The sequence below is a fragment of the Hipposideros armiger genome, unplaced genomic scaffold, assembly GCF_001890085.2.
Source record: "Hipposideros armiger isolate ML-2016 unplaced genomic scaffold, ASM189008v1 scaffold_558, whole genome shotgun sequence".
NCBI lineage: Eukaryota > Metazoa > Chordata > Mammalia > Chiroptera > Hipposideridae > Hipposideros > Hipposideros armiger.
In genome coordinates this window covers 1-20,622 of record NW_017731908.1, presented here as the reverse complement: position 1 = coordinate 20,622, position 20,622 = coordinate 1, and the positions used below count along the sequence as shown (strand labels likewise).

The 20,622-nt window shown below is 38.7% G+C and overlaps 1 protein-coding gene across 1 annotated transcript; it reads left to right on the top strand.

Annotated features, from left to right (window-relative positions):
• Positions 1-1,339: 1,339 nt before the first annotated feature.
• LOC109371262 (fukutin-like) lies at positions 1,340-20,068 on the top strand (the record flags this gene model as incomplete). Its single annotated transcript, XM_019623684.1, has 4 exons — positions 1,340-1,430; positions 12,313-12,519; positions 17,996-18,055; positions 19,996-20,068. Coding segments are annotated over exons 2-4 (238 nt in total), but the record flags the coding sequence as incomplete, so codon positions are not given.
• Between the last annotated feature and the right edge of the window lie 554 nt (positions 20,069-20,622).

The window sequence follows — 20,622 nt, the reverse complement described above, 5'->3', positions numbered from 1 at the left end:
CTCTTAAGTCGTCCGCACATTGCATTTTGTTATGTTTCTTAATTCTCAGGTTTTGTAGTAGTTCCTTCTCCCCTTTTCAAATGCCATTGATAAAGAAACTAGGGCATTTGTCTTGTGGAATTCTAACTTTAGCTGATTGCTTCTCTATACCTGGCATTAAATCTAGAGTTTTTATTAAATGCAGGTTCAGTCTTTAGGCAAGAATCTTTCACAGGTGGTGCTGTATACTTTGTGTTCCATCACATCAGGAAGTCCATAATGTCTGGTTGTCCCAGATGTAATCAGATTGATCAGTGGGTTCAGGTGGTACCAGCTTAATCCATCTATTAAAAAATTCCCCATCAACATTTCACTTTAATTTTAGCATCTATTGATGAGTGTTGTTCTTTATATTATTTCATGAGGAGTAACAAAATGGTGATTGTTCTATCGTTCATTCTTCATTTATTAGACGGAATTCTCATTTGCATTTTGGTTACGCTGAAATATAGTTCATACAAGAAAGGCAGGATAAATACAGTATTTTCAGTTTGTACTATGGGCTAATAGTAATTTTTGTAGCAAAAACAAAATGATTGTGATTTGTTTAGTGCTTTATAGTTTCCAAAATTCATGTCAAGACGGATTCATATCCGATCCTTAATATTCCTTTGGGTGACACTGTTAAAACTTAAAGAACCAGGTCCGGAATTGTTTGTGTGTATATTTCCAGACCTAAACCGCATTGCAACAGTGCGCTGGAGCTTGGAGGTCATGCAGGCATTTCAGCCTCATGAGCAATATTAAACGCAACCTCTATTTCCCACTCTCCCCCATCTCTCCTGATGGTACCCAAACTGAATTCAGGGAGTTATTCCGAATCCTTCTGCATAGCACACGCACTAAAAAATTATTCGTTGTATATCTGAAATTCACATTTAACTGGCACCCTATATTTTATCTCGCAAACTCACACGCTTTGAGAAACAGCTCAGCTGCTGCCTCCAATTCTTGGTCCATTTCCTAAAATCTCAGGTCGCCTCGGTGCACTGCCGTCGTCGTTATCTAGGCAAGAGATAATAGGGCTGTAGTTTAGTGGTTAGATCGCAAAAGCTAGGAAATCGCCAGGGCTCAGTAAACTTCGGGGGGTGAGGAAGCGACAGGAGTGGACAGGCTGAGGCTGGGGTCAGGACCGTGGGAACGTCTCCGACACCGACCAGTCTAGTATCCTCCGCTCTGCGCTTTACGGCCCCTTTTGCAGCAGTTGCTGTGAGTGCCGTAAAGCAGAGTGGCCGCTGCTGTTGGGTAAGGTAAGGTATGGGGCGCTCAGCTAGCTGGCTGGCGGGGATGGGTAATTGCCTGTGGCTCGAGTGCCCTCACTGGACATCCCCAGCTTTCTGGGCCCCTCCCTCTCCCCCAGCCCCCCGCCCACGGCCGAGACAGGCCACAGGGTGAGTGCGCTCAGGGCAGGGGGGCTACTCAGTGGGTAGACGTCCACTCGGGCAGTCCTTCCCACGCTCCTGCGCGTGTCCGCAAGTAAAATCCTCACCCTGGGACAGGTTCAGTTTTGGAGGGCGATCGAGACCTTGTAGGACCTGGGTTGGGGTAGTAACGTTTGAACAGGTCGTGAGCGCCCTCTCGGGATTTGTGAGAGGATCGGGGGCGGGGGGGCACGGGGAGGGGAGAGGAGAGCCTTGCCATCTGTGGGACCAATGTGTGCAAAGGTACAGAAGTAGGAACGCAACTGCCGGGTTTGGGCAGCACTGCATTTTAGCGGTAACGGCTGGAGGGATGGGTGCGTGAAAGGGAAGGCCAGGAATGTGGCGGGAGCTAACCCTGGGTCTCAACTGGGAAGGACCTTGATGCCGCATGAAAGAATACGTTCTTCCTTGGGCCGTGGGGAGCTAGTTTTATAGAGAGCGGGTAATGTAATTAACCATCACTTTTCTCTTCTGATGCTTTCCTCGTGGGTTCAGCTTTTAGTTTATTTGGAGACGTATTCACTGAAGCCCTCACCTTCTTTGTGTACTTAATGGGGTGGCCATATTAGTTTCATATGGCTTTAAACACCTGCATGTTGTTTGCATTATCAGTTGGGGATGCCAGGAAAGACTGGATGTGTGTCGAGGTGACTGACGGAAGCTTGGGATAGGGACCTGGAGAACTGAGGTTAGATTTCATCACCATCACCAATTTCTCAAGTGACATGCGGCAAATCTCTTCTATCTGGGCCTCAGTTTTCTCAGGTTAAAAAGAGGACCTAGATGATATCAGGTTCTTTCTACTTTTGAAGATAGCAGGTTTCCAAAGAAGAAACGTTAACCTATGAACACATATCAAAGTGAGTCATGGAGCAGAGCGTTGGGAATTGGGGAAAGAGAGAAGCTCAGTAGAAAAAGCTGGGATTGAGCTGTAGTCTGAGGATGGATAGGGTTTCAATAACCCGGAACCATCTCTGTTGAGCACCATGGATAAAGACAGAGAAGTCAGGACTAGGCCTTCATAGTTTAGAGCTTATTTGTGGAGGTAGGTTTTGAGATGCTAGAAGATCTGGGAAGAATGGCACTAGATGTGGAAGGAATCACAAGTGGAAAGAAACTGCAGTATGTTCTAAAAAGGAAGAAAAGAAGTAGAGACATGCCAACAATATACAGACTTGATTTTGTGGATCTAGGTGGTTGATATTTTGAACCTGAGTTTCTGAAAAGTGAATTTAAGTGCTGTTGACAGAAATGAGAATTCTATCAGAATTCCAGCATGCAGTAGTATATTGGGAGTAAGGTGATTCAGATTGGAGCTCTGGTGTTGCCAATAACTAGCCTCTTGGGCTGTCATTTAATTCTTGATCCTTTCCCTGTAAAATGGTGTTGTTGGACTAGGTGGTTTCTCTAAAACCTGTGAAACATGTCTGAGGATGGAGGGAAACAGTTGATGGAGAATAAAATTGGTACTTTTGAACATGTTAAATTTGAGGTGTAGGAAATAGGGTTGGAACTAGAGGCAGATGGAGTTCATAGACTGGAACTTAAAAGAGCAAGTTTTCTGTCAGAGGTGGTAGTTAAAATCTTGAAAATGAATTTGCCTTGAGGTATAGATTATAGAGACAGTAACTATAGGATGTGCTCATCGATAGGAGGCCAGAGCAGTGGTTGAAGGAGACATGGGGATCGCAGAGCTAAGAGCAAGGACTCCTTTTAAAAAAGGATTACATATAGTTATAGAAATTCTTGAGGCCACCGTTCTTATTAAAATCATTTAACAGCATTTACAGCAAATAGTAAGCACCCACGTCTGGGAACATGGCTGAAAAAAAATAATTCAAATAGATATAATCTCCACTGTCTTTCTGATTGTCTGCTCAGAAGTAATATTTACATATTTATTTATTCAAAAAATACATTTTTCAGGCACTCTTGAGTGCTAAGGTTGTAGTGAGCAAGGCAGATGTTGCTCCTATCTTTCCCGATGTAAAGGCCTTAGCATCTAGATCAATGATTTTCAAACTTTAATGTACATAGGAAATCACCTGAGGATCTTGCTGAAATGTAGATTCTGAATCAGTGGGTCTGCAGGGGGGCCTGAAAATTCTGTATTTTGACAAGCTCCAACATGGTGCAGATGTTGCTGGTCTTAGGACCATATTTTTAAGTAGCAGAGATCTAGATCCTGTCTAGCAGATGTGGCAGTTATTAAGCCACTACTATGACTTATCGTCTCTTTTTATTAATAGTTTTATTGTCTATGAAAATAGTATATGCTCATTATTAAAATATTGGGACAGTATAGAAAAGCAAAAAGAACAATGTAAAAATCACCCCAATTCCTACCCCCTGGAGGTAACCATTATTGACATTTTGGTAAACATCCAGATGTTATGTATGTACATATATTCATACTTTATATGTTGTAGAAGGTACTTGATACCCTCTCAGCCCTGCATTTGATTCTGTTAGCTTTATTGTTTTACTAAGATCAATACCCAAATGTCCTCAACCGAGCAATTCTTTTTTTTTATTTTTTTTTTATAAATTTTATTGGGGAACAGTGTGTTTGTCCAGGACCCATCAGCTCCCAGTCAAGTCATTGTTTTCAGTCTAGTTGTGGAGGGCACAGCTCACTGGCGCATGTGGGAATCAAACCGGCAACCCTGTTGCTATGAGCACTGTGCTCTAACCAACTGAGCCAACCAGCCGCCCCAGCCAAGCAATTCTTGAGGGGCAGACTTTACTTAGTTAAAAATAACTTGGTTTAACATCATTCTGTTACTCCAAAAATGGGAACATATTAACATAATTAAAGCTTATAACATGGGGGCTGTAGTAAATGAGTATTTGTCAATTGAGCCATAGAATGAGAGAAGAATTTTAAAAGTTGTTTTTTTAAAACTTATTCTTTTTTTTCCTAAATACAGAATCAACTGATGTTCACCTAGGATAAACAGACAACAAAAATAAAAGCACCTACACTCATCCCAACTCAAAGATAGCCACTGTTCTTACTCTGTTGTGTATGCTAACTCTTAATGATAGCTCTTAAATGAACCCATGATATAACTTATGTAAATAATGTTTGGGTCAAAAGAAATCCTTGGTTCCGCACCTTCCCGCTGCCTTTGAAATAACCATAATCTATTGTTTATATTCTACAGTTCTGAGACAGGGAACAGCAAGCAGGTTGTCCAGTGTCTAGTACATAGGGTTTAGTGAATGTTGAATGAAGGAACAAACCAAAGTGGCCTGTGTGACATAAACTCTGGCTGTCCCTCTTGCCCTGCAGCTGCCCGTGTTCAGCACTCGTCTCAGATACTTTTGTACTCCGCCGGGCGCACAGAGCTCTTCTGGGGCCACAGAGGTCCATCATATGTGTGAAGTTGCCTTTTAAAACCTATGTCTGAGCTTGAATTCTATTGTGGAAGAATATGGAATACTGGGGAATATGGAAACGCATGACAGCCTCCTGTCTCCAGGAACTGTAATGTAAGACTGAGTGCAAAAATAGTACAAATACACAGTGCTGTGGTAATATAAAGGAGGAAGACTTTAATTGTCTTAGAGCAGCGGGAGTTGCTAGTAGACCTTTAAGATGACTATTATTAAGTGTTGCTAGCATTGTATATTTATCATGTTCTAGGTGATATTCAGTGCTTTCTGTGTATATTCATTTGTTCAGTCCTCAGAATAGCCCCGCGAGTCAAGTTCCTTTTATAGATGCATTTTAAAGATGGGGGCATAGAGAGATTAAGTAACCTGCCCAGGGTCATACAGGCTGCAAGTGGCAGAGCAGGATTTGAACACAGCAGTCTGTCTTCAGAGCCTGTACTCTTAACTACTTAATAGACAGTGACAGGGGGAAGGAGGTGGGGAGAGGAAGCATAGTAGATAGAAGGAATACCACAGGTAAAGGCACCAAGGTGAGACAGCTCTGTACGAGTATCAGTGGGTTCATATAGGGGAATAGCGCCAGTTATACCATGGAAGGTCTTAGAGCAGGGAGAGTGACACAAAGTGATACTATAGAAATAATTGGACTTTGGTCCCTGAGATGTGTATTTTGAAGAAAGCCTGGTAGACTTCATGGAGGAAGCTTTCTATCTAGGCGGAGGTAATAAGGCCTTTCTGTTAGGCTAACTATACTGGCAATGGAATGACAGCTTTCAGAGGCCCTGAGAAGAATATGCACAGTCTGGTGACTCACTAGGTGTGGAGTTAGAACCACAAAAAGGATTTTGTTTTCAACATAAATGATTGGTAAAATAGGGGTACCATTAACAGAATAGATGGTCTAGTATGAAAGAAAGCTGGTTTGGAGGTAGACAGTGATTGTTTTAGATGCTAGTGGAATGTTCAAGAGGACATAGCCACTGGTCAGCTGGAATATTTATATGTAATAATTAACTAGTAGATACGGGAAGTGTACCTAATAAAATGATGAAAAGTAAGAGAATGTGAAGAAAGCATCCATTTGTGAACATCTATCCAGATTATTTATTTTTTATTTATTTATTTATTTATTTATTAACTTATAAGATTACCAGTTTATTATGTAAAAGGATATTAAAAGGTACAAATGAACAGCTAGTTGAAGAGGTATATTTGGCAAGGTCCAAAAGGGTCCCAAACATAGGCGCTTCTGTCCCTGGGCAGTTTGGGATGTGCCACCCCCGTCCCCAGCATGTAGATTTGTTCTGGTTCACCAACCTAGAAGCACCCCAGATTTTATAGTAAATGTGTAATAGTAGGCGTATTAAGAAATACCTCTTCTTCGCCCTTTTACTTTGCCCCTGTAATATCAGTTCCCTCCTGTCTTCACGTCTTCTCTTATCTAGGCCTATGATTTCAGACATTCTTTCAAAAACCTCATTACTCCATTGTCATTCAGAAAGGATTCACTATATATTTATGATTTTCCTGAAGCATCAAATGGAGAGACTTAATTTGTTTTATCTTCGGGTGCCAGCATATTGAGATAGAGGTTATATTGCAAAGGGTTAAGATGTGAATGAGTGGTAAGCAGATAAAGAGACTCCTTGCAGTCTAACCTTTATTTACAAGCTACTGACACTCTTTTGAGAAGTTAATAATGAAAGGAAAGGAAATGAACAACCTGAGGGACCAGCAGTATTTAGGGAAGATTGGATAACATCTATTATTACTGTGCCTTTTTTGGCTTAGAGTGACTAAAAATGTTGTGTTGTTTTCGTTTTTTTTCATGTCTTAACTCTGAATACATCTTCAGAAGCATTTTCTCTTTGTGCCTTCTAATCTGCTACCTCATCTCTCTAAACATGCATTTGCCTAATTACACTACCCTTTATCTTCTCTGTAGTTTAGCCTGCTGTTTTATTTTTGCAATATTTGAATAATTGAATTTCACTTCTGTCTGATTCATACCACCCATGCCTCCATCTCACTTCCCAATGTCCCGGAATAAGTTAGCAGCATTGAGGGGACCACACATCATCTTGTGAACCCGAGCGAGGTATCAGGGCTGGTCGTTTCTTGTCCGAGGGCCTCTGGTGTCAAGATAGGTGATCCAGAAGGAAGGAGTGGGGAGAAGTAGAATAAAAAAGTCAGGCAGTTAGACATTCTTTCAAACAGATCCCTACCCACATGATTCTCAAAAGAAGGGCAGTAGTAAGGGGGGGACATCAGGAGAAGACAGCTGCCTAAGTCTCATGCCATTACCTTTAAAGAACAAGTGATAGTGTGAGAGGACAAATGGCAAGGTGAAAGAACATGAAATGCTGCTCATTGGATGTAGAGCCTGAAAATTACCTTGTACTCCCATCCTGTACATTTTCTTTCACATTTGTGTATGGATTTCATCTACCAACCTTTTTCATGTCTTAGCACATAGTGAAATTGATAATAAAGGGTTGAAAGAAAGGATAAAGGAATGTGTTTGTTCTTGGCTGGAGGTGTCCAGTCTTGGGCTCTAGCTACCCCAGGCCCAAAGACCGAGGGGATTGATGGCCTTGACACCATAATCTGTTAAAGGTTCAGTTGGGAAGCAGACCTACCCATTCTTCTTCATTGCCAAACCTCAGTTCATGTGCCAGTTATGGCCTCCTTCCACAGCATCTGAGAATAACTGTGCTGAAATATACCACATTGATATTAACCTCATATTTGCGTTAGAACTTGAAGATACTTGGGCTACTTAAACTCATAACTCCCCGTAGTATCCCATTACATCTTTTTTTTTTTAAAACACTTTGTCTTTTTTTCCCTTTTTCCCCTCATTTTATTTTACTATTTCTGCAGTACTCTTTCTTTTCCATTAGACATGATATACTATCTTCTTTAGGAAGCTTTACCAAAGTATAAGTAAGAAAATACATTACCTATCCTTTCCAGCATTTCTATTATAATAGCTAATGTGTCACATGTAAAGTGAAATATATACACAAATAATATTTTTATTTTGGTTCTATGCCATATTTCTTCATATGTTGTTTTTAAATGTTTATTATTTGGGAGTTAGAACCAAGTATGGGCTTTAAACTCTAAACAAAAAAATCACTTTTTCATATTTCACATTCTGTTTTATCGTAAAAGTTCCTGTTGGACAGAACTTTTTAAGATAAAAACTTTAAAAGTTTTGTGTGCTCTTGAGCACTGTGGAGTATATTTGAGTGTACTTAGTGTATGTACTTATTATTACTTGAAATTAATTCAGCCAGCTATAGGCCGGTAGGGGATATTTCATGTGTACTAATAACTATAATTCAAAATAGAAAGCAGTACAAGCTTTAGGATTAGTTGCCTCTCCTTGTGTTCCCATAGTAACCTATACTTATTGCTTCATAGCAATTACACTAGTGATACTGCCTCTGATATTTATCTCTAATAAACTAGAGCAGTAGTTCATAATAGAAATGGGGTGGTAGGGATAGTGTTTGTGCATTTTGGAAAAATCTTCCCGTGCTTTTTTCTAGATACATCACACCCTCCACCACCATCACCATCACCAGCCCTTTTTTAAAAACTCTTATATTCATCTCTAAACTCTTAGAGATGGGGAACTTTGTGGTATTTATCATTTTTTCTCCAGTGCTTAGCATTTTGGGGACATCTTTGCCTATTATGGTAGACAGTAATAGGCAAATATTTATTTATTTATTTATTTATTTATTGGCAACAAATATTTATTCCCTGCAAGACGGTAAAACTAGGGGTTTAGGGCTAGGAGAGATCACTTTTCTTGGAAGAGTGTGAAAAGCTTCATAAAAGAAGGGTCATTTAAAACGAGCTATGAAAAGAGGTGTAAAGTGGTTTTATGGAAATGGATGACAGCATTTCAGACAAGAGGAAATGAACAAAAGCAAAGAGGCAGGCAAATGTGGGATGTGTTGCAGGAATACTTGGGCAAAACCGTGGAATGTGTGAAGTGGGAGAAAACCTAGAAAATTTGCCTACGTTCAGTTAGATTGTGTATACCCTCAAATGCTATTTATTGTATGGAACTTGAACTTCATTTGTAGGTGGTAGAGAGCCATTGAATAGTTGTGATTGTGGTGTAACTTGATTCATCTATCAGCAACTTGATACATCTGTCAGTGTACAGGTAAGATGATGGATGGATAGGTAGAAAGTGGACACATCATTTAAAATGAGGACATTAGGTACAATTAAAATCTAGATTAGAATGACAGTGAAAAACAAGGGGGAGTTGATGCCAGAGATATTTTAGAGGTAAAATCAACAATCCTTGGCCTCTCTTTTTTTTAAAGTATCACATTATTCATTTTAACTACATTCCTAATGCGGAGATAGCGCTAGCAAAAAGGAATGTTTTGACAAGCTAATATTCCTCCTTTGCAATTGAATTGCCTTGGCATTTATGAAAAATAAACAATGAAGTAAAGTTAATTGGATATCATCTTGATAATAAAAAGTAGTAAGTGATGACATATTGTGGAGGTTTATTTCATGTAAGAATTAATTAGATTAGCGATGTGTCCAAAGAGAGAGTAAGATATTAATTGGGACTTTGTGTTTCCGTAGTGGTTTATATAGGCCTTTCATGCTCTTTCCCATTTATTAATTCAGGCATAGAACAGGCTAAGCTTTGGCACAATCTGAATGCCACTTAGATTTCATTAGGAATTAGTATACATTGATGCACTATTTAATACAAGTGCAAGAAACTGAGCTGAAATCTTGAAAATGAAGGATATTCTTGTTATCTTGTGAGCTGCCCTGATCAGAGTATTTGATTGTTTTGTTTTAGCCTGTTTTAGCTGGCAACAAAACCTAATACCATCATCAATGTTATTTTACATTGCTAGTTTTCAATGTTAGGAGATAGAAAATAATCATTATTTATTCAATTATCTTTGCTTAATATAATAATTATCTGTATATCCAGTAGATTATTCTCATCACTGTAAATATAATTTCTTTTAAGTAGTTTGTTGACCTTATATAATCTCTTAGTATTGCTTTATATCAGCTTTAGCTCTGGAAGCTCATCTGGATTGTTTTGAAATCCCAAACCATGACTTCTGATTTAAGATGGCAAAGACATTTGTGCCTTCTCTCTGAAATTACCCCGAAACAGCAAGGAGAATAAGAGCTAGAGATGTAATCATGTCTTCAATGAGACTAGAAATCCTGTAACTCCAAATCAAAATGCTTGAGAAATGGTTGTCAAATGTAAGTAGGAAGAAATGAAAAGAGTATGCTGGTAGAAAGAGGTCTCCGATGGAGCTGGCAGAACAAGGAGAGAGACATCTCCCGTTTATAGCGGGATCAGGATGCATAGGAAGGCAGTGAGAGCTTCCTTGGATTGTTTGGCAACATGAACTAGCAAGAAAGGAAGAACAATTGAGGAAGCACACAGATACACCATCTTTGCAGGAAGCACTCTCTTGATGAGGCAAGAAGTAATGGCTAACCACCATTTTCTTACTTTTTCTCACACACATTCTCTCTGTCTCTCACACAAACATGCACAAAACACTGTCATAAAGAGCTTCTTGTGTGCCAGAGGGACTATCTTCTGGTCCCAAACACAGCCTTGTTTCTTCCTTCCACAATCTCTTTGCAAATAACTGATCTGGGAGAAAAGAAACAGGGAATACCAAGTGACAAAGAACCCATGAGAAAACTGTACTGGCCTAAAGAATTTAATAAAACAATCACTTTTTAAAAATAAGAGACCAAGTTGATTGGCCCAAGAGCTAGGAAGAAATAATAAAAGAACAATATATGGTGAATTATAATCTGGCAGAGCTCAAGAAAGAACAGAAAGAAAAATAAAATTGGAGAAATAAAAGGCCACATTGGGAGCAAAAAGGAGAATTAATATTGTTGAAAATTCAGTAAAAGACATGGTAATAGGCTTTTGAAAGTTGGACAAAGTGGAATGGGAATGAAAGGCATTGAAACAAGTGCTGAATTGTAGTTATGGAAAGGAAGAGTTCAACATTAGAACAGAAAAATATTCAAACATAACTTAAGGAAACTTTGCACAACCAAAAGAAACCTTGATTCTGCAGGTTGAGGGGCACACAGTGAGGAAAAGTAACTTATAGTCATCAACGTCATTACATACTAGTTTTTTAAAAATTGGACTTCAAAGGTAAGAAATGTGTTCTTTACCCATTCCATTAAAATGATCAGCTTACCTATAGGGAGTGCTGTGGGAAGGATCAGATATTGTTAAGGAATATTTAGCATTATAGGAGAGTGGTACAAAACCTATAAGTCATCAGGGGAGAGAAAATGTGACCGCAAATCCAAATTGCCAATTGCCAACCAGTTTTGAACAATGCAAGAACTCAAGGTAAATAGTACCCATAAGTTCTTTTTTATAAACTCTGAGAAGGTGAATATCAGCCATGTAGTGGATGAACAGAGATGACACAGCAAAAGGATTGGTAGGGAACATAGTAGGAATAAGACCAAAAACTGTGAGATTTGTAGGTACAGATTATAATAGAACTATAACAACATAGAAATAACTAATAAAAGTCCGTTTGAAAGAGAAACACTTGAACTAAATTTAGTTTATTTAACCAAAATCAAGCAGTGGAGAGGAGGTGAGAAGTAGTAGAACTATGTTAAATTTCTTGTCCTAAAGAAAATCAGATGGGACTAAAGATGAAAGAACAAAAATTTTTATAATGGCTCTCTTTACACTTGCAAAAACTGAAAACATACACAGGGGTCTTTATTTTATAAAACTGACCACATCCTAATTCCCCTCCAAAAACTGAGAGCTATCATATAGATGGTGTTCTTTGACAAAAAACATGTTTTATTTGTTCTGTAGAAGTGGTTCTGAGTATGGTCAGCAGCATCAACATCGCCTGGGAACTTGTCAGAAATGCAAGTTCAGAGGCCCCACACCAGGTCTACTGAATTGGAAACTCGGGGAGAAGCCCCCCTGTCACTGTTGGTCAGTTTATATAAATATCCCATTTATGGTTTTTGTTATTTACAATTGTAAAGAATGCCATGATAAACTTTTTATTATTATTATTATTATTATTTTTTATTGGGGAACAGTGTGTTTTTCCAGGACCCATCAGCTCCAAGGCAAGTAGTTGTGTCAATTTATAATAGTTGTAGAGGGCACAGCTCAGTGGCTCACGTGGGGATCGAACCAGCAATCTTGGTGTTATGAGCATTGCGCTCTAACCAGGTTAACTGGCCGCCCCGCATGATAAACATTTCTATTCTTTCAGATTTAGTCTCATATCTGATTATTTCTTCAGCATAGGAAATTACCAAATCGAAGAATGTTCTGTAGAACTTTAGATAACTTTTTCTTTGTTGATGGTTATTAGAAGTGAAAAATTAAAAATAGGATTTTTTTTCTCTTTAGAAATATCTTTTTGGTCACGGAAAACAAGATTATCTTCTTATCCAAAAAGATGAAACCAACCGGGTTACTTTCAAAAGCCAAGCAAGTGACCACTGCAGACTAATGAGCAGAATCAATAAGAACGTGATTTTGGCGCTTTTAACTTTGACAAGTTCTGCATTTCTGCTGTTTCAGTTGTACTACTACAAGCACTATTTATCAGCAAAGGTAACTTTTTTCTCCTTTCTCATCATGAGGTTTCATTTTAGCTGTGTATTTTCCTAACGTACTTTTCTTTTCTAGTACATAAAATGAATCACAGTTTTTCAGACCCTTGCAGAAATATTTTCTTACTGAGATTCTCATTTTTGTGGGGTGATTATAATTATGTGCTCACTCAACCTATATTTATGTTTACTTGTTATATACAGGGCGCTTTGTAGGAATATAGAGATAAATAGAATGTGGAGCCTACTCTCAGGGAACTCATAATAAGTTGATAAAGGTGACAACAGCAGTAGTTCTTGAGTCTGGGGCCTGTATAGTCCTGAGAAGGAATCCTCATTTGGTTGTTTGGCTTTCAGCAAGTTACTTAAGGTTTTTGAGCTTCAATTTCTTGAAATGGGGCTAATAGCAACTTTGCTGGATGAAATGATATAGGTAATGCTTCTAACTTAATGTCCGATACATGTAGATGCTCAGAAGACGGCAGTGTTAATAGCTTATATCTTCTCGTGCTTTTAAGGTTTCCACTGGAACTTGATACATAAAATCGTATTTAATTATTTGAGTGTCCTTATGAGCTTAAATTTGTCACTTTTTCATAAATAAGTGAAGCCCAGGTATGTTAAGGTTCTTGCTCAAGGTCGCCAAGTTCAGGTCCTGTAACCTGTTCTTCACTCATAATGCTACTGTGGTGTGTAAATACAAGTATGTTCAACAAAATACTGGAAGATTGATGAGGAGATATGAAATGAGATGGCTTTAAGGAATGCTGAATCTCAACAGAAAACCAGGAAATATTGATGCCTTAGTGGCGGGAAGACAAAGTCAATGAACTGTGTTTGTGTAAAGCGCTGAGTGAACCAAACTTGAGTGATATTCTTGACTTAGTCCCATAAGCCACAGCAGTGTCTGTACTCATCAGCTGTTCTTACTTCTGAGGAGACCACTTACAGGGTCTGTGCTAAGATGTCTTACTTTGCATTGTTAGGTAACCTGTGTGTGTTTGGCTAAAAGCCAGGGAAAGAGAATTGAAAGGAGAGTTTGGATTTCGAGTCTGGCAATAGTCATTCACAGTGCACAATGTTGGATACCATTATTACAATAGGAGTAGAAATAAATCTTGTAGCCAGTTAGGCCATGTGCAGCAAAGGTTTTTGAAATATTTTCAGTTGGTCAGTTACTTGCTAACATCGTACAAAAACCATGATTTTTCTTTGCTGTTATTTGACTGTTGGCTAGTTCCATCTTGCTCTGAAGGATGACTGACAGGTCATTGCTGGAGGAAGTGTAATGTGATAGTCCAATTACGTATGGTAAACTTTGATAGATGCTATTGTCCCTCTCTTCCTGTCCCATCAGTCCATGTCCCCCAACTCCTGTCAGCATCCAGGAGAAAAGTGAAAGGATTGTTTTTATTAGAATTGGCGGATATTTTTTTATTCTTTCATTTATTCTCCAACTTTAGACTGTAAAGATTTTTCTGGCCAAGCAGTTTTGGCTATTAAGAAACACAGCTTTCCCACCATTGCAGATTACACTTGTGAGCCCCGTCCACTAACACCTCCAGTGACGGGAGCAAGTGCGTTTCTGCCGGAAGGAAGGGCCCTGAGATACAGAAATGGAAGGCTGCCTGGAGGGGGTGGACTTGCCCCGGTTAGTGTGCATGGTCCTTAGGTTTAAACAAGTCAGTTATTGAAGACTTCATTTTTCTTTTTAAGTATTACCATTTGATTCTATATAGCAATGATTCGCGATCATGCTGAATTAAAAATGTGGTGTTTTGGTTTCTGTCAGAAACTCATTCTTGGATACTGTCTTTTAAAACTAACAAGATTTTTCCTTAAATATTTACCTATTTTCCAGATGCTTTTTCGTTGATGGCACATCTTCATTTGACTCATTTATCAGTGGAGTTCCGGTATCCAGATATCTGGTATCACTGGTAGCCACCAGGCTTTTTCTGACAGTCCTTTTGGGCATCTGATTCCATCTCTCCTCTTAATTATTTATTTCACTTCAATTTTCACTCCATAGATCCCATAGACAATGCTTCAAAACATGTTTAGACTTTTTTTTTTAACCTCTTGACTTTTAACTATATGGCATTTCTTCTAGAACATTCAGTCATTCATTTGTCAGGTGTTGAGGGCTTACTGTGTGCCAAAGCACAATACTAGGCTATGAGGCAAAATGATGTGAATCAGTGTAATCCGTGGGGGAGTTTGGAGTTGAAGGGGCAAGGGGTTAAGAAACATATAAAGAGACATAAACAAATGATAGCAACGTGATAAGTTACTTCTTCAAAGCACACATCATAAAACCCTGCTCTACTTACTTCACTTAACCCTTCTGTCCTTTAATCTCTAGCCTTTGTAATCCTCCTCCGTACAGCTGTTAGAGTTCTTTTTTCTTAGGTACAGATCTGATCTAGTTATTCTCTGCATACGTACCTGTGGGAAGGTGTAAACCCCTTAGCATGGCATGGCGTACAGTGTCTGCCCTCCGAGTCCTCTCCTCACCGTACCCTGTGCTTTGGGAGGCTGGCCTCTGGGGGCTGCATTAGCTGAGCTCCCCGCCCTTGCTTTCCATGTGGGCTCAGCCAGTGGGAAGCAGCACATGGAGAGTGGAAACGAGGAGGAAAGAGATCGGATTATTTATCCTCTTGGTTCTCTATTTATAGGGTCATTGGTTAATGGTGACTGCATTCCTTCTATACAGCCACAGTTGTAGCCACTGGGTGCCAGTAACTGTTCCTCCCCAGAGGTGGATTAACCATTAAGACAATAAAATTAAATTACAGGGCCCCTCACTTCCAAGGCCCTTGGAGGGGCCTTAAGGCTATGTTTACAAAGTTATATGTTTTTACAAAGTTTTCATTCTTTTTCTTTAAAAGGACCACAATACTTGTATATCTTTAGGGCCTACAAAACTATCCTCCTGTGTTCTTATCCTTCACCCTTCGAGCTTAGGTAAGCGCCCTTTGTTAGGGAATGAGGAACTGCTGGATAACCTACTTGAGAGGGTTATGACTGGCTATTTCATGGATGAAATAATATTTTGAGTTGGTCTTGTAGAATGAGTAGAAGCTCTCCAGGTGAAAAAGGATGGGAGGGCCATTATGAAAAGAGGAAACAGTCTATTCAAAGAGCATGAGCTATATGGATATCTAAAAGAGGTGCATAGTAGGTAGAAACCAAAGGAAGAGCAAAGGTCCTGAGGCAGAAGCATGCCTCCTAGTTTTGAGAACACCAAAGAAAATTGTTGGGGGTTGTGGGGGGAATACTGGGTAAGGTTAGAGTGCTCCATATTGTTTAGGGCCTTGTACGACAAAAGGACTGGCTTTTATTCTGAGTTAGACTAGGAAATATAGGAAGGTTTTGAGCTGATATTTGACATGATCCAACTTTATTTTAAAAAGAAATAGACTGGGTACTCTGCTGAGAATAGATTGTAGGGTCAAGAGCTGAAACACAAAGATCAGTTAGAAGGCGATTCTAGTAATTTACATGAGATGATGATGGTTTAGACCAAGGAGTTAGTGGTGGAGTTTGTGAGAAATGGAAGGTAGAGCTGACACGATTTGTTGATGCGCTAGATTTCAGGTAGGAATGACAGAAAAGAGCCTGGGATAACTAGTATTTTTGGCCTAGATAATTGGAAGGGAGATGTTGTTTACTGAGATGGGAAAGACTGACCGGGAGAAACAAGTTTGAGGAATAGTGAAGATCAAGAGTTGGAGGGGGCAGGGGGGGTTGTTGTTTTTGTTTGTTTGTTTTTTGTGCATGTAAAGTTTTAAATGCCTATTTGACATCCGAATGAAGAAGGCGAATAGACAGTTGGGTCTATATATAAATAATCTGGAGTTCAAAGGACGGGTATGGTTGGGAATGTAAATTGGGAGTTGTAAGCATACAGATGGTGTTTAAAGCCACAGGAGAAGATGAGTTTAGTTACCAAGTAAGTGAACATAGAGTAAATGAGAGAAAAGTCTCAGGGCCTGAGCTTTGGGAGCCTCCGACATGTCAGGGAGGTGGGAAGAACAAGGAAATGAGGCCAAGAAGACTGGGTAGCCAGAGAGAAATAGCAGGAGAACTAGAAGTGTGGGGACCCTGAGAGCCCAGCGAATGGAGCGTTTAAGGGAGAGAGGGGTGATCAACAATTCTTGACAGACCAAGTACCTCAAGGACAGAGGGAATGCTAAGCTCAAGAGAATTCATGTAAGGAGAGGAATTCGAGGAGTGAAAACACAGCTCAAGAGGAGTTTTGCTGTAAAGGGGGACAGAAAATTGTTAATTGGGAAAAGAGGAGTCAAGAGCGTTTGGGTTTTTTTTTCTAATTATTTCAAATAGGAGAGATAATATCTTGTTTTTATACTGAAGGGAATGACAAAGCTGCCTCTTTGTTGTTTTTTTCTCAAATATCCTCAAGTATTAAAATGTTATTGTTAAAATGTTACTGTCCAAGTTGCTGAGCTTGTGAGGAAAGACCAGTTCTGATTAGACCTTCGTTACTGGGCATATCCCTCCTTCCCTCCAATTAACAAACCCTTATTAAGCACTTACTAATTACCAACCATCATGTTAGGCACTGGCAATACAAAGGAGAATTAAGATGCCCTTGAGTTTGAGGTTTAGGGCGAGATGAGTCTCCTTGTTAGAAACTTGGAGCACATTTCCTTTTTAGGGTGAGACTATTCTGATTCTTCTTCCGCATGCTCCCATCTGCGCCTTACAGATAAAGAACACTTTGAAGGCATAAGAAACCTCTTTGGCTCTTTGAACTTGCGACAGTCTTCCTCTTGTCTTTAGGCCATCAGACATTCTTTCTCCTGTTACTTTTAAAGTATTTGGGGGCTTATCAAATGAGAACTGATTCTTTGAATATTTCTGAAAATATTCTTAAAAAAGTCAACCCTTGACATTATGATGCATGTTAGGGAAACTGGGCACTGGAGCTATCTGTAAAACAGAAATCATGCCTACTTGGCAGGGTTGTTATATGAGATAGATGGGAATACATAATTCATGTATGGAAATGTCAAACACAGTGCACTTAGGAGCTGCTCCGTAAATATTATTACGCTTTTTTATCACCTTGCCAAGGTGTATAAACACCAACTCAGTGTGTGGAGATAAGCTGAAGTTAGGGATATGGAGCCAAATAGATAAACCCTAATTCCAAAGAGGGAGCAAAAACTTTACTATTCATTCATGGAAATTAGTTTAGAGATGTTGGTCATATATATACCTTACTGTTTAATAACTTAACTTACTATAATCTGTCAGTGTTTTCCATCTTGGGTAGTTGTATTATGTAACGGTAGAATTCTTAGCTCATGACTGTATGAAAACAGGTATTTGGTGAATGCTTTTTAATGATTATGAGCCAGTGATATAGTTTGAATCTCATGCCTATCCTAAATGTAGTGTTGCATGCTGGGCTTCGGGTTTACTATAATGTTCTTTTGTTACCTTCCTAGCATGGAGCTGGTATATCAAAATCCAAAGGGAGCCGAATTGGATTTGACAGCCTGCAGTGGGTAGGTACAATAAGCAAGAAATTCCTCAATTATAACATTCATTTAGTTTACTCGTTTATGTGCTCAGTAAGTATTTGTTGAATGATGACAATGACAGTCGCTACCTTGGTGAGGAGTCGGCGTAGATGGTAAAGGGAAAGTGCTTTACATGCAGCATCTCATTTAGTCCTTATGGAAACTTGAACAAGTCAGCACATATCGTTATCCTCAGCTCACATAGAGAGATTCAGGTTAGTTTGCTAATTAGTGACTTAGAGTCAGAGTCTTTTGCCTCCAATCCTCATTCACTGATCTATGGTGCTTCCCAAATGAATAAATATGTGAATAAGAATTGAACTATAAAATGATTAGGAATAAAAATCTGTTTGACATATTTCCTTTATAAGATAAGGCAAGCTAGCAATATATACAGTCTATCCCTGTTTTGGTTTACAAATTTCGGAGCCTGCACATTTATAAAATGTATTTCCTTACCTTTCTTCTAACTAAACTTAGAATGAAAAACACTGCAAGGTTATTAATAAAAATTTACATTTATCCTGTTAGTATACATTTTGGATATGAGCAGGTAGTTTATGTAGATGTACTTCAATCATTGACTTCTCTTTAACCAGAGACATGAAAGGCTTTAGATTAGAAGTGGGTTTCAAATCACCGAGCAGCAATGAAGTATGAGTGATAATTGATTTGAGGTCATTGCTGACACCAATTGGATTTGAACCACTGTTAAAATGTAAAGTCTGGGATATCCTATTATCAGGCTCCTCAACTATCAAGTCTAGAAGTATCAATGTGAACTTTTCATTTATTAAAAATAGCACATGTTTTGCTTTGTGAACGTGGAGTAGTCTGAGGGGAAAGCGAAGTATGCTACCCTTGGAGTTCATACTCCCCAGTCACAATTATACTTTAGCAGAGGAAATGAAAAGGGGCATTTTGTGCATTTCGTCTAGCCCTGCTCTACCTCCATCCCACCCTTCAGAAAAACACACACGTCATACTTGGACCAGATTTATTGTCCTGTGAGTGAAATAATTTGTTGAGATTTGAAATTCAGTGTTTAACAGCTGGGAAACACACCCATCTGAAGGTAATGGGGATGCTTTATCATAAATTGTAACACTCTAAAATGTGATGATATTTATGGTGATACAAACTTTTCAAGTTCGCCATTTATTGAGAGTCTTCATATGTGCACTGAAAGAGCATGTTCAGAAAAAGTTTTAAGGCTGTAATAGCTTCTCTAGGACAGAAGTCTCCATTCTGTCTGGATTAACCAACAGCATTCCCCGTGCCTTTAGTACGTGAAGCAGTCAGCAGGGGGACAGATTCACTGATATATTTTTTATGGAATTTGTGTATGATTTAAAGTTTAACATTACAGAAAAAAGTAGGACAGCCCCATCTTTTTCACTCAGGAAATGACCCTTAAGGTAGAAGAAAATAATGGATTTTTAAAAAAGGGTTTACTTTTAAGGTAAATGAGCAAAAACTTAAAGAACAGTGTAGTGTATTCAGTGAGTTCTCTTTGTTAATTACATTGCATGGTACTAAAAATCACTCTTTATAATAGTTGCAAAATCACAGGGAAGAGAGAATTACTGAAATACTTTTGTTCTAATATTTTAGAAGGAATGAAAGTGTAATCTGATCAATAAGTGTGATGAGCCCTGATAAAATTCTAGAATGAATTATTAAACACGTGACTTAAAGGCACTTAGCAAAGAAAATGATGATTAGGAGCTAGCCTTTCACTAAGAACAAGTCCCACTGAACCCTCTTAGGTTCTGATAAAATTGTAATACTCTGGCAGATGGATAAGCCTTTACAGTGTCAGCATACCCTGTTTCCAACATGACATTTTTCTTTCTTGTAAACAAAATGAATTACTGAAGGCCAGATGATAACAGTCATGTTGATTCAGAATTCATTGGATTTAGGGTCTATTGCACATCTGTTTCCAAGGAGCACTGATGATTGCATTGATAATGACCTGGAAGGCATATTTAGAAGGTGAGTTATAGACTCTCTCCTTCACCCTGCCCTAATCTATATTTATATTAAAAATCATGATGAAGCCATAGATGTGCTCATCATGTTTGTGTTTAACACCAAGCTGAAAGAGAATCATTCAACAAACACGTTAAGTGCCTTATTTATACTAGTGTCGGTTATCTCATCATATTTCTTCCAAAACCATTTCTTTCTCTTATATTATCCTAGTGTAAAGCACAGAAAGCAATAACGTAAAAGGAAAAACCATTAATTAGACTGAAAAATTTTTAAACTTCTGGTCATCAAAAGACACCATTAATAAAATGAATAGACATGCCACAGACTAGGAAATATTTGCAAAATTTGTATCTGACAGAAGACGAGTATCAATGATAAATAAAGAACTTCTATAACTCAATAATAGATTTTTGTTTGTTCATACTTTTTATCAGATTGAGAAAGTACCGTATTCTTGGTTGGCTGAGAGTTTTTAATCATGAATATGTATTGAATTTTGTGAAATACCTTTTCTGTATTGAAATGATCATAGATTATTCCCCTTTATTCTGTTG